Source organism: Antennarius striatus, chromosome 24, assembly GCF_040054535.1.
Source record: "Antennarius striatus isolate MH-2024 chromosome 24, ASM4005453v1, whole genome shotgun sequence".
Classification (NCBI taxonomy): Eukaryota; Metazoa; Chordata; class Actinopteri; order Lophiiformes; family Antennariidae; genus Antennarius; species Antennarius striatus.
Genome location: NC_090799.1, coordinates 4,334,276 through 4,349,397, shown reverse-complemented (window position 1 = coordinate 4,349,397; position 15,122 = coordinate 4,334,276). Strand labels below are relative to the sequence as shown.

Genomic DNA, 15,122 nt, shown 5'->3' with positions numbered 1-15,122 from the left:
TCCTGGGGGTTAAACTTCTCACGTCGTCGGGGTGATGTCGACCTGAGCTCCAGGGTGTGTTGGAACATGGTGACATCATCGAATGCGGTTGCAGATTGAAAAGCTCAAAGCCTTTACTGTCCTCCTGGGCTAAAAAAAAAAACGCTAATGGAAATAACATTTCTACGCGCTTGATCCTGGATCGCAGCTGAATTTATTGGCTTTGTGCTGCTTTGGGAGGAAAAAAGCTGAAAGAATTAATAGTTTTTTTGGTGCAAAAGTCTTCCTCTTTGCACATCTTTCTCTTGTTGTTGTCCTTCTGGGTTCAATTACTTTTCCAACTCTGTTCTAGAAATAAATGTGGCTCTTTAGCTGCTAAATGCTCTGCTGTGCTCACTAGCATATTGGCAGCTCTTGAGGATGCAGCTTCAGAGCTTCCATAGCTGGAGGAGCTGAAGAGGAGTTTGTGTTTTGGCAAGGAGCTAAAAGAGGCTAAAAGGCCTGGCAAAAAGTGAGGCCAAGAGCAGGTTTATCGCTTTCCTGTTAGCAAAACAACACTGGTTATTGATTTCTGTTCAGTTTGGAGGTAAATAATAGTAAAATAATCACGTTTATTGATCAGGGGACCATCTTAATTCTTAAATTACAAATAATAACAGCTAAAAAGAGCAGTTTAACATTAATTTTCCATGCAGACGGAATGAATGCATTTAGACAATTTCCATTTAATAGATCCTCACAGACAATTAAAATACGGTCTATTATATTTCTGCACTCTTCACAAGTTTTACTCATTTACTTTTTTTTCGCAGTACATGAATAATTTTTCTTTGTCCTCTTCGTAATGATCATAAAGAGAAATCTGGAGTTAATGAACTATTAATGTACCAAGTATAGGAGAGACTATTGCGGGAATGGATGCACAGCCCCAAACAATGCGATGCTGCATCTACATTAAGAACACAACTGCAGTATGTAAACAGAGGATCAGGCTATGAAAATGTCACATTAGAAGTATTTATTAAAATCTTCCTGCTAAGCCTTACTGCGCTCTAGATTTCCTCCTGGTGCGATAAGGTTTTTTAATGAATTGGCCGGCATCCAGCGGCACAATATTAGCCCAGCAATAGCAGCCATTGCTAAATATCTGATGGGCTCTGCAGATTTCTATGCTGATGTGAAGCGCTAAATATGGAGATGCCATTAGCGTGGACCAGGCAGTCCACAGCCATCATCTTAGCAATGTCATCTTGACATAAACATACGGAAAGCAATTAAAGACAATACATGCATGTGTGTTCGGAGCTGTCAGAAAGCACTTATGGCGAGGGTGTCCTCTTATTTTCATATATCAAGGAAACCGGGATGAGTCGCGGTTTGATTAATGTGCTTTTGGAAGGACGGGTGCAAAAAATAAATGTTTAAAAAAAAAAAAGCATCTGAAATGACACACAAACAGAAAAACACACGCATAGATGAGATGGATGCGAGGCAGTAATGGCTCTTAATTGATGCTCTACATCCTTTGTTTCATTATTTACAGGCTTGCCTCATTATTCTAACATTCCCCCAACTAAGTACTTCACAGAGACGCTTCCATGAAACAAATAAACAGCAAATCACCCGACTTCATCATCGTGGGAGGAAATTTGTGGTGCAGGGGTTTCTTTTATTTTTACGAGTCTTCACTGGGATGCAACCATAATTCCACCATAATGTGTGTGATTCTCCACCAGGTGTTAGAGTCAAAGGTCGATGACTGTGTTTGCACCTAACCCAGCAATATTTGTATGTGTGGAAAACAAATCCACCCACACGCTAGTCTGTTTGTAATATCTTTGTCTACATTGAAAAGCCAGAACAACAAGAAGAGTGGTCAAGTCGTAAAAAACATGTTAAAACCTGACATTTTTAAAGAAATACTAGTTCATCTACGCCTTTGCTTCCCGCATCACGGCATCAGATAAAGCAGAATGTAAAACAAGATGACGACAGAGCCGGAGAAATTTGTCTCCTTTCCAGCGGCGCAGCCTCTAAATGTCAGAGAGCAGACTTATTTCACTGCTCCAATTTAATCAGCGACACTAAAATGCAATGACAAAATTTTCAGATTTACACACTCTGGAGGTTGTTTCCAAAAAGCTCCCGCCGCTTGGTGCCAAAAACTTAAATAGGCCAAAACACAGAGGAAAGAAAATATGCTGGATTTATCCAGCTTAGGTCTGTGCAGATACCTCTATTCTCCAGACTACTACTTCTTCAAAACCAGAGGCGTTAATACACTCATAATTCTAAAAGGGACTTAAAATCTGCTCAACAGCCGTCCGATAGGAGGAGGCGTAAACGATTCCAAATGATGCTATTTTGGAAAGAGAAACTGAATTTAATGCTTTTTTTTTCCCGTGTGCCCCCATTTTTTTTCTTCTTTTTACTATATGTGTGATTTCCTCTTGGCGTCAGTGACATCACATTGTTCTGACATGAGTGTGTGTGTGTGTGTGTGTGTGTGTGTGTGTGTGTGTGTGTGTGTGTGTGTGTGTGTGTGACATGTCGGTGTGGGCTTTAATTTAAACAGAGTGCTGTGCCAGACTAGCCATTATGGGTCTGAATCTTGATCTAATCCGCGGAGTTAGTGGCCTTAAATAGATAATGCTCCTGTACTGGGGTCCAGTCACTGGGGAGGGCTGAACATATGGTGTGTGTGTGTGTGACAGAGAAAAAGGAGGGTAAAGGGTGCATGTGTGTGTGTACATGTAGAAGAGAAGACAGCTGAAACCGAGCCAAAGGCAGGCCGGCGTGCCTGTAGCATGAGCAGCAATCTTTCCAGAGAAACTGAGACCCCCAGCTGGTGTAACTTTAACACCGCCATGCTCCTCTAACGTGAACTGACATTCTGGATCCAATGAAAGAGGAAGGGCCCGGGTAGGACCAGAGGAAGATGAAAACAAAAAGTAGTGATGGAGAAAAAGGGGAGTGGGAGAGACAGACTGACAGGCAAACAGCCTGAGAAACACAGCGGCAGACAGATGAAAACAAAACTAGTGTGAGAAATGTCAAGTGTGAGAAAAAAAGAATTCAAATGTAGGAAAGAGTACCTGCCAGAAAAAAAAAAAAAACAGAGCGGAAGAAACCCCGGCGCACTCCAAATTGCAGAGTTGGGGCATTAATGTAGCTTGTCAATCACGACCCCCCCACCTTCCTTGACACACATGGAGCAGGTGAGGCGAGGTTTAACTGATACACACACCGATGAGTCAATTACAGGCTGGCGAGGCAGAATGTCACGGCCGCCCGGACACTAAACCGATGGCTTAACCTCCTCGCGCCGCATCAATATGCCTCATCGGACAGAGACGGGGTAGGGGAGGGGGCTTGCAAGCTGCTGGAAACAGAGAGCAAGTGCATGCTGGGAAATACACACACAAGCAAAAATATTACGAGGCGGACTTGCAGGTGTCATTTTGAAAAAAATCAAAAAGATACAGTCTGCAGACGAGATGTGGAACATTGAATTACCCAGAAAAAGGCCGACTTTAGGCTGTTGCTCATTTTGAAGAAGAGGATGTGACTTTCCTTGAAGACACCATTAGACCTTCACCCCTCCGGGCATCTTTATTGTGTGTGTTTTTCTTGAGTCAGCTACAATTTAATTTAAGGAAACCAGGGAATCCCCGACTCAGTCAAGGCCCCCACCCCCACCCCCTCCATCTCCTCCCCTCACGCCATTCCCTCTCTGAAGTGAAGTGGGCTGAGATAAGTCGCGTTACAAAAACCCTCTCTCAGAGGCTGGCCGGAGCAGCGAGGTCACATATCTCTAATGTTTACAGGGGAAATCCATGATGTGTGTCCCGAGGAGCAAGGACAAGCTTGAGTCAGTGTGTGTGTGTTGTTGGGAGACGGGGGGGGGGGGGGAAGAGTTCCAGAACTGTGGCTGGATAGTCATCATTTTTATCTATGTTTGTAAAGGAAAGATCGTGTAGCACTCAAGGTGACGGTACACTGAGAGAGCAAGACCATGCCAGGGAATGTGCATCGGAATCAGGGAAGAGGTCACCCAAGTACAAAGTGCATGAGGGTAACGAGGATTTGTGCCCCCTGCAGGACAGATTTAGAGCTGGTATCACTGCCGCTTGCAAGTAAAATAACAAAAGCGACTGTAAACGGCTTCAGTTTCAAGTTTAAAGACTTTTCGTTCGTGCAGATTCGCCGTTTTATCCGTTTTTTTCCTGCAGGGGAGTCGGTTAAGTGTCACCCTCATTTCCTCCCTATCATAAAGCTTATCGCTGGACCGCAAGGAATTGGGGGTGGGGGTGTGGGGGGGGGGGGGTGACAGAATGGAAAACGGAGACATAGGAGTGTGGCGGGGAGAAAAAGAGAGACGGAGGGATGGAAAGTCAAGCTGCAGAGTGAGAAGGGCAGGCAGTTGGTGTGTTTGTGGGAGTGTTGGCAGTTTGACTGTAACGTCTAGAAAGGAGGCGTAATGAGGAGGACTCAGTGGAACTCATTATTATGCCTCCGCTTTGTACGTCTCATGACATGGTTCTGCAAAAAAAATTTTTTTTTAAAAATCTCTAAACTGTCTGAGCAAACTGCAAAATACTTACAATAAATAAGCAATTATACAAAAATATGATGTCACATTCTTTTGCTCATCCACCAAAGAGAGCTAAAAAGCGAGAAAGCCTCTCTTTTCCTTTGTTAGGCTCCTTATCTACCCCGGGCTGCAGCTCTGTCGTGAACAATCACCTCAAGAAAATGAGCTGGAGGGGGGGAATCCGGGAACGCTAACCGGCCAAAACGCACAGATGCTCGTCTGGAAGGCCGGAACAAGACAAGTACAGGGAAGCAAGTTTGCCTCCGCTGTAAAGAGCTTTTCAATTAGCCGCTAACTGCTTGGCCTTAATGAGCAGGACACTTCTTTAGCGCTAATGAAGCTAGTGGCAGGCAAAGTGTGTGTGTGTGTGTGTGTGTGTTGCTCCCTACAGTGCGAGGTGTGTCTCTTTTTTTTTTGAAATCGGAGCAACCGAGCAGAGATCTAATGGAGTCGGGTCCACGGCTCATTTTCACTGAGCTGTTTGGAATTCTGTGGAAGGAATGCCGAGATGGATTACGCTGCTGGCTGCTAGAGCCACTTTCCAATGAGGCTCCACTTTTGTGTTCACCCTTATCTAATCCTTGTTGGAATGACCGCGTCTGCAAAATGAAAATGAGGTGGAAAATCAAACGGCTCGTGTGTTTGTTAGAGACGCATGGACGGTCATGTGATTTGAAAAATTACAACCCCATTTTTCTTTTTTTTAAATTAAACGAATCATTCGTTCAAATGCTGTGAAAACAGACAATAATTAGCATCAGAGATGTTTTTGAGCTGGCAGGCTACTAATGAGCAAAAGGCTAACCAGCAGATCTTCAATAATGATATTCATGCCATGTTTAGCACACGATATGTTCATTTCTTTTTGTGTCAATGTGAGGTCATCAGTTATAGCATAGCATGGAGGATGATGTCACTCCGTCTGATCTGTCCCGTCCCAAATTAAATAACATTCCATAATTCAATGATTTATGAGTCACCATCAAAGGCAGGAGTTTCCATAATGGTGGATCTGGATCTGTTTTTAGTCTTATATTTGACCTCTGACATTTCACAGAAATCCATGTCAATGAATTTGAGTGATCTCAGCTACATATTGGTGACGGTGTCACGACTCTTCAGAAAAAACATCGGATACCCGTGCGTATTTGCAGCATGTGCTGCGAAAGATATTTCCTCACTGTGATTGTGTTTTTGTTTACACGCACGTGTGGGTTTTTTTTAGTCGACCGGGTTTTTATGGAGCATCTGTATTTTGCTGTGTTGTGCAGCTGAAATATTAAAAGGAAATGTTTGAAATACGAGACGATCCGAAAACGCCTCCCCATCCCGTATGAAGCCACATCCAGCAGACTCCACGCTGAGACAACAGGAAGTGATTACCCCGAGCCAAAATATTCCACCACATCCTTCCATCAAACCACTTCTGATGGAGAATCGTCTTGTGAATTCAACGAAGACGATGCTGCGTGTGATTAGAAGATGATACACAGATATAATTACCTTTATATCTGAGAAGACAACCAGTGATAGCTCTTAGCTGAGCAGCTAGGCTAACAGGTACAGCACACACCACATATTACTCTTTCTTTTTCCTGACGTTCACAGAAACCCAACACTCTTGACACTGGCTCACCCCCAGCGCCGCTGCCCGCCAAGCAAAACACCTGGCATCTGTAGAAGAAGGGCGCCGATTTCACAGCGACCGCCAGGCGGTCAGCTGAGACTCCGCCACACACACACACACACACACACACACACACTGGTAACGTGTGTGTCTGAGCAGGTATGTGAAAGTCGGCGGTGCAGGCGTGTGAAAAGTATGTTAGAATGTGTGCATGACAAATGGTGAAGTCTGGACTCAAACATTCACACTGCATGTGGACAAAGTGTCTACATATGAATTTATAAGGTTCCAGTGTCTCTGTGACATTGATGCATTTCCCCGTTGCGTGCTTCCATTCTCCGGTTGAAGTTTTGTGTGTGTCAGGGGCCGGGGGTTGGTTGCTGAAAGCCTGATGGATGGGGTCCAGGGGTCATGGACTTCAGCTGTTGTTGGCCACATCACAGCCCAGTGAACCACATTCGCTAGCCTTGTGTTTTTGCACCGCAGCGCAAAGCGCTCTTTTTTTTTCTTTTTTTTTTTGTGCTGTTTTTCTTGTCGGTGCAGAAAAGCTGAGAGAGACTGGAAGATATTTAAAGAGAAGATCTGGAGGTTTTGGATGCCAGCGCTGGCAGCGACGAGAAGCGGACCTACTGTACTAGCCTCCCTAGCACAGGAAGTACACGAACAATGCAGTCCCATCATCCTGGGAGTCGCACAATGCCTTTGTAATCAGGCAGAAACCCACACGGGACATGACTGAAAGCTCTCAGCGGTCTCACGCTCGGTTTGAGAAACGGATAATCTTTCTCATGTTATATGAAAAACATCTCAAAAACACCCCCAACAAGCGGTGAAGGGGACCGCTGCGACGCTCACTGAACACGGGATGGTATTTACGCCGACTGGTTGAACCCACAACCACGCTGACCTCTCGACTGAATGTGAATGCGATGCAGATGGCGGTCCAGCTGCAAGCGTTACTTCAAAGCTGCGTCGGCGCAAAGACTGAAGCGACGGCGTTGTGTTTGGATTAAAAGAGGGGGCTCGGCGCCCCCCAAAAAAAGATAAAACTTCATATCCCGAAACGTGAACAGTTCATCGATGCCAGGACGATGTCATCAACTTGCTGCGCCAGGTGGAGCAGCCACGTTGCCATGACGACAGTTGGTATAAAAAGCTTGGTGGTTGGTGTGCGGTCAATCCCAAAAGCCAGTATTGCTTTTAGGGTAAATGCAGTTTAAATTAGCGGCGCTGCCGTTTCGACTCGGCGAAGGAAGAAAAGACATTAAGTAAAAAAAATGGATGTCTTAAACACAGCACAAGGTGAAACCAAGCAAGAATATTACACAAGATATGAAATTATTTCCAATATCAGCCCGACTGTGGAGATTCAATTTCACAGCTCATGAACAATATGAAACAAACATGCTAGCCGAAGCGGCGCTCTCCTACTTGAGCGATGCCGAATCAAAAGGCTACGCCGCCCGACATAAAAGCGAATGGGGTGGGTGAAGGGCAGGCTAACGGGTAATGGTAATCCATAACCAGGATCATCTCCATATTCAGGCTTTTTAAACTGTACATTAGCCACCAGCTATTCCCATGGCCTGTCTCAGACCTGGGAGGAGATGAGGGGGGTGGGGGCTGCGCCGGCTTTCTAATGAACTGTATAATTAAATGAGAAGCTCCGCTTGGCCCGCTCCGGCTACTCTCAATTCCGAGATCATGATGCCCTAACGAGAGCTGGATTGAAATGAATGGCGAGCAGGTGAAGGACGGAAGGACAGCAGGCTAATGCAGCAGAATGTGCCTTTAATGAAGAGGATGAAGGAGGTCACCGGGGGCGCTCACCCCGTTACCTTCGTCCCGTGGCACGAGGGTGCAGAGTCTTAAGACACTTTATCATCTCCACCAGCTTTGTCTTTTTTTTTGGGGAGCTGTGTGGGAGAGAGATAACTGTTTCAGCTCTCCATTCTGCCCTCCCCAGAGCGCCCCTTTTTTGATTGACACATGCTAACAAGCTAAGGTGTTCAACGGGGGCACGGACAGAATAGGCAATGCTAAGAGAACATAACCAGGGAATTCTTTCTCAACCTCGTGGTTCACTGTGATCAACCGGGAAACGGCTTTCTTGCATTTTTCTTCTTTAGCAGCTGCAACAAAAATGAGGTGTCAAATTAGTTCATGCACAAAAAAATGAAAGAAAGAAAGAAAGAAGGAAATGTAAAGTGAATTTTCCGACACAGGAAAATGCATGATTGTCAGGGAACCTGAACTAAAGGACGTGAAGAGACAAAAAGCTTTAAAGACGAGACAAAAATCAGAGGTCAAGGAGAGAAAAACCTCTTCACACGGTGGAAGAGCGTGAAAATATGCCAGTCGGTGTATTAGCCGCCGTGACTGAGTGTGTGTGTGTGTGTGTGTGTCTCACTCTGTCATGTGAGTAAGTTTAGGAATCTATTCTAGATGACCAGAACCAAGAAGACGACACTCACAAGACACCAGAGTAACCGATTACACGAGCCGTGGACGGAGTCTTTCAGCTGCTCCTGACTGATTCCAAGGCTCTCCTTTAATGGATGTAATTAATTCTTGGATGTCCATTCGCCACCGTTTATTGTATTTGGCAGCAATCTGACCACAAGCCCTTGAAGGAGGCAGTGTACTGCATAGTTATTCTTTAAAGAACAGTGAATAGCCAGCTTAAGTGCTGTAAATTGTTTTGCCCTGAGTCAGGGATCTGCATTAAATATGTCCACACTAGTTAAGGGTGGGTTTAAGGATCGGGACCGGCCTACCAGGCTGCGTCTTTTTCTTCGTATTGGTAGTGAAAAATAAGTGCGGGATGTGAAAGTTTCTTCTTGGCATTAATTCAAAGTCCCATTTACTTTTTCAAAGTGGAAAATATGAGAAAGTGCACTTTTATTTAGTCTACTTTGGAAGTTGGTCTGTCAGTTTCTTTGGGTTTGCAAGATTAAACAAAAATTATTTGACAGATTAAAACTTAGTGGGATGGTCTGTAAGGAACCCGTTTTTGAAAAGGGTGTGTGTGTGTGTGTGTGTCTTTTTTTGTAACCGAGAAGAATCCATTAAATTAAGGATTCTGATTTTGAAAACTGCGGAGGGCTGGGGTAGTGTCTGTGAAAGTCGAGCAAACATGTGGAATCATGGTGGAGTCTATAAACCTCTTCCTGTCTTCTTCTGTTGTTTCTCTCGTCATAAATGTCACCTTTAATAAGCTGATGGTCTTTAATAGATTATAATGTCCATGAAAAACACACCAAAGGAAGCCGTTTTGAAATGTGTCACACTTGCAGCTACGTCAACATACCATTAAAACCACTTCGTCACTACATCATTCAATCATGTTAAATCCATGGTTCACGTGCCTGTTAATGATCTAAAACACGCAAGACTCTCTGAGTGACACGACGGTAACATCTGTGTTTACAGACGCTGAGCTGGTGCGAAGGTAAAATAAATAAATGTTGAAGCCAAGTCTTGCAAAAGAAGGAGAAAAGATGTCTTAATTATATCAATAATTTGATGAAAATCTGCTTTTTGAGCATCTCCGCACGTGTTTCAAGGTGTCGGCAAGACATTTTGGAGCGATTCATCGCGACAGGGTGGTCAACAGACGTCTGCTGAGCCTTTTCCCTTCCATTGTGAATCCAGCTTTAATCTATTCTGGATTCTGTTTTTTGAAAAAAGTGCTATTTGAGTAAAAAACGCGCGTAATAATAATTTGTTTACTACTACTGCTCGGATAGGTTTGCCTCATCTGATTAGGATCACTGATGTCTGCTCTCATTACGTGGGAACGAGTTGATTTATAGTAAATAAATAAATAAAAGTCTGATGAATGTGCCTGTCTGGTTCTTTTTAAAGGTCTGTATCAGACAGCAGAGGGTCAAACAGTGCCGAGGCTAGACGGATCAGGAGAAGCAAGTCCCCGTTGGCCTCGATGCTAATTAAACTCTAACCGATAGAAAAAGCCATCTCCACACTCTAATTATTCCCCATTTCAAGTCTAATTTCACCAATCAGTGCCATCTTTATTTCTGAGAGCAAATTGGGCAGTAATCATTTTCTAGTGGAGATTTCCCTGCTTCTAATTGTTGAAGATGATTTAGTCATTATCAGAATACCGGCTACTCTTATCAGTCATCTCATAGGGCGAATTAATCTGGAGATTGTGCTCAGAGAAATTAAGCTGTGATCGTAATGAATTTTAAAGTGATGACTCATGACGTCGCAGTCTCGCTGAATATTTCATGTGTGTTTGGTTCTAAAATAAACTGGCGGGGCAGCGAAGACAATTTCAAAAATTATTTAATGCAAAATATTTGTATATTAAAAAAACATGCGTATATTTGATAATGTGTTTGAATCAAACCACCGTTGACACATTTAGAGAGTTTTCAGTGCAGTGAAGTTTCACAATTATGTGTTAGAGGGTACATTTAATGAGTCTCTTTATTAGCTGCACACAGTTACACAGCTTACTTTTCTTGTCTGCTGCTTGTGTTTGTATCAAGATTTATACATTTCGTTAGAAACGCCACAAAGAACATGACAAATAAATTCATTTTCGCCATTTACACATCTAGAAAACATACAAAAAAAAAAAAAAAAGAAGGCTCTAAATAATCAAAGGTATAGAATACAGACAACAAAAAGGAATAGCAGGATGTGAAGGAAGTCCAAGCGACACAACATCAAGGACAAAGAAGATACTTTGAAAAGGCTTACTTCCTTTTCCTGTTTGCCGACTCCTACTTCCTGTGCCTCCTCTGATATAGCGCTCCAGCTGGTCAAGGCGATCCCCCCCCCTTGATTTCCTTCAGTTTGATCAGCTTGTGCAAAAACATTGGCTGGAACTCCTTCACTTCTTATACCAAGTCTATATATTTACAGTGATTAATTTAATTTCCCTTAAATCATCTCAATATAATATAAAATCGATGACAACAAACGTTTTTTTTACAAACATTGGCAGACTTGCAAACCTATATATATATATATATTTATCTATGTACACAAGTTCTTAGTGTTTGTTAGGTCTGTCTGGGCCTGAAGCCATTATGATCACATGATTCTAAAAATAACTCTTATTTTAGCCTCTCAGTTTGTCACAACATTTTCAGGGTTGCTGATCAGATGAATGAATATGGAAAGATCTCACTTCTCCTCAGCCAAGGTGACAGCTGAGATTATCTTTCATGATCTAAAAACATCAATTGGGAGATATTAATATCCTCGTGTGACTGATTTAACTACACCACACTTTGGGGAGGGGTAAGGGGGGGGGGGGGGGTGAGTTACACCGCACCTATCATGGGGTTCTTCCGTCTCGGGTCAGGTTGTCTCTCCTCTCTGTAGCCGTAGCGATCGGGGCTGGTGTAGCGGCCGGGGCTGGCCTGGCGGTAGGCTTCTAATCGCCCCCCGGCAGCTTCGTAGTAGTGCCGACCCCTCCGGCCGGCGGTGGGCGAGGGGGGGACATCCTGCCTTACTGGTCCGCGCTGCTGGTGTCCCGCTCTGGGAGATGAGGGGTAGTAGGGCGGTGCCTGATGGGACTGTGTGCCCGCCTGGGGGAGCGGCACACGACCGGAGTGGCCAGGATAGGGGGCTGGCTCCCGCGGAATCGGTCTGGGGTAATCATAGGGGTCCCTCCTGCAAGAGCAATTAGAAAGCAGTGAACTACACACACACACACACACACACACACAAACACAGCTACAGGAAAACATTTGGTACTGGTTTGAACTGGTTTGGAGGGGATGAGGCAGAGCCCAGGCCTTCCTTCAGTAAGCCTCCTCCTGTTATTCAGTTTACGCATCGAAGGCTGTGGCCTTGGCAGAATAGAGTAGTGGTGGTGGTGGTGGTGGGGGGGCTGGATGGAGAGATGCCAAGAGATAACAGCAAATGCCTTGGTAAGCATATATGAGGCAGTGTGTGCTGAACTTGTGTGTGTAGGAGTGTGTGTGTGTGTGTGTCTCTCAGGGGTTCGCAGTAACGAGGCAGCCAGCTGGAAGTCTCTGATTCCCTCCCACCAGCTCTGGGTGATTAGGGGCTAAACCCCCGGGTAAGGCGACACGCCGGCTTCAGGGAGACGGAAGGAGGGAGAGGGGAGATGGAGACAAAAAGTGAGAGGAGGAGGAGAAAATAAAGCGGAGGGCTGCTCACCTTTCACCGGCCCGTTCAAATGTTTTCCGTCTTATGCGCCGTTTCCAGTGACACGCGTCTCGCTAGAGGAAAGCCAATCTAAAAGTCAGGACCTCCTTGGCAAAGCCTTTCGGGAAACTCCTCTATTTTTAACCGTGGTGATCTGCACGAGGTCCGCCAGCATCACAAAACACAACTTCTGACATTAAAGGGAGACTCACAGGTTTTTTTTTGTTGTTTATTCCAGGGTGACTTTATCATAAGCACCACTGTGGTTAGATGCAAAATGGGCAAATGAGTGGAGGAATCGGGTACCCTGATGGAGGATGTCGGGGTTCTTGTATACACAACACTGAAGAAACCGATTCACGCCGGAGATCCTGGTAATTTAGCTGCATGTAAACACACATTTGGTTTTTATTTAGGGTGTTTATTCTAACAGTGGTCTATTGTTGATATGAACACAGAGCTCAAGCATTCATTAACTTGGCTCCGGATCAAATCTCTATTCTACATCAGCGGCGCAGAAACAGATTCAGACTTCACTTCCCAGAATTCAACAATGGCTCCCACTGTAGTTATTATACAGAAGCCTTGAGCTGATCCTCTCCCTTGTTCTGCAACCGTATCCCAGCGTCCCCTTTGTCCGGTCCCTCCAGTTGAGCTGAGCACCTGTTGACTGGCCAATTAGAATGACTCACTCACCACAGATTAGCTCCCCCCCAGCTCGGGTGTGTGTGTGTGTGTGTGCGTGTGTGTGCGTAGGCGACTTCCCTTGAGGATATTCACAGACTGCTGTGAGCTGGATTTCTTCATATTTGTGTGTGTGTGTGTTTTTTGTGGGCGCGACCACCCAACCAGAGTTGCTGGACAGGATACACAGGTGGTCCTGGGAATGAACAGCGCTGCCTTGTCAGTCAGCACACACACACACACACACTTTTGTTACCAAGGCTTTAGATAAGGAAAGAAAAATTATGAAGGAGAAGCAAAAAAGGAAGGACCCCGAGAGAAAAGGAGACCAGGGAGAGGGGCTTTAACCTTAAATTAAGATGTGAGGAGACAGAAACAATATCCCTCCACGTTTGACTCCATGAGGAGAGGGAAAGAGAGACGAAGGTCAGCTCTCTCATTAATCCAGATTAAACTGTGGAGGCCACCAGGGGGGCGAAGAGAAGGAAGGAAAGAAGGATGAAGTGATGTAAAGATAGCAGGAACACCTGGGTCCTCCCCCCCCGACTCAGGGCCACCCAAACAGATTCCACTCATCCTCATTCAATATCTTTTGCATCTTCTTTCATTTGAATATTCATCTTCGTCCTCCGCCTCCTCCACCCTTGCGACCTTTCCCCTTTACATCTACTCGCCGCCTGCTATTGCGCTCCGTTATTTAAGCGCTTTGTCATCTTTGCAGCTCCTACTTTCTCGTCCGTCGTGCTATTTTTAGCTCTTTCAAGGTAATAATCAGGGCGAAGCGGCGATATGAGAAACGATAAATTCATTGATAATAAATTACACTCCGCGGAAAATGGAAAACTGAAGGATGCAAATGAATTGCAAACCTTTTAGGAGTGGATGCTCCCCTTCAATGCCGTCTTTGTTCAGTTTTCTGGATGACAAAGTGATAAATGAATTAGAATGAATTCCTGTAGTGCCAAGGATGACCTTTGACCCTGGAATGTCACAGCCTATAAGCCCAGGACTTATTAAGTGGGCAAGGTTTGCCTCTCCTCTGCTCATATGGGAGCATTTTTGCTCCTTCAAGGAGGGGCCTGAGACATTTAGAAGTTTATTTCATCACCAGATTGAAATGGTATATCCAATATTTAAATATGGGGAAGGGGCGGGGGGTCTGAGTGGCCAAGCAGCTGGGGGATTAGAGGGTCGACGGGCCCGAGGAGCTCCTCATCTGTGGGTCACACAGCTGGCTTCAGCCTGGCTGGGAGGTGGGGGCGACTCGATGGCTTCGAATGCGTTTTTTAAAAAAATTTTCCCTCTTTTCGGCTTCGCTAATCCGAGAAAACTATGTATGAGATTTTGATTTCTACACTAAACTTGGCAGACCAGAGGAATGAACAAGGGTGTATGGTTGTAATTGTGAGACATTGTTTACTTGTTTCCCATATGAGAAAGAAGGATGTATCCCATTCTATTAGCATAAACATAAGAGATCTAGCGTACGGGTTAATCTGAAAACAGAAGTGCTCCAGTTTCCAGAGGAGGGTGGAGATTTCCTCCTGAACTGTTGCTTTTGACTTTAAAGAACGTGCCAGGAGCCAACGCTTCGTGCCAGAATGAAACGGCTCGTAATGACAATTAAAAAGGAGCGGCGGCGGCGGCGACTTCGCTAATCTGATGTGAAAAAGAGCCTCTGACAACAAGACACACGCAGGAAGTGGGTGTGGTCGCATTCAGCTGTCAAGTTGAGATTGGAGCGTGTGTGTGTGTGTTAATGTCAAAATAGGAAATAAAACAAATAAGGCAAATGAGAGGCTGTCATGTATGTTGGGATAAATGCACGGGTTTGATTTAGAATGAAATAATCCTGCCAATAAAGCAAAAGAGTGAAAACGTCCCGACTCGATTTTTGAGATCCTGTGTAAATGTTATAAAAGTTTTTTTTTCTTCCTCCACTTGATCGACTTGAAATAGAACTAATTTACAAAAAAAAAAAAAGAAAGAAAAGAAATAAAGATGTAAGTGAAGGTAAATGAAGGTGTAAAAAGAAGTGGAGGTGCGGAGAGCAAAGCGGCCTCCTGTTGAGCAGGAGACAGGCAG

The 15,122-nt window shown here is 44.7% G+C and overlaps 1 protein-coding gene across 3 annotated transcripts in view; it reads right to left on the bottom strand.

Moving 5' to 3' along the window:
• Nucleotides 1–10,501: 10,501 nt before the first annotated feature.
• Nucleotides 10,502–15,122, bottom strand: part of pard3ba (par-3 family cell polarity regulator beta a) — a 118,788-nt gene continuing 114,167 nt past the window's right edge. For 2 of the 3 annotated variants that reach the window (XM_068309516.1, XM_068309520.1), the window contains 2 exons: nucleotides 11,512–11,852; nucleotides 10,502–11,406 (listed from right to left, as the gene is read on the bottom strand). In XM_068309516.1, the coding sequence (XP_068165617.1) occupies nucleotides 11,393–11,406; nucleotides 11,512–11,852 (355 nt within the window). In that variant the 3' untranslated portion in view covers nucleotides 10,502–11,392. Of the gene's footprint in view, nucleotides 11,853–15,122 lie in introns of all 3 variants that reach the window. The other variant, XM_068309518.1, reaches the window with a different exon arrangement.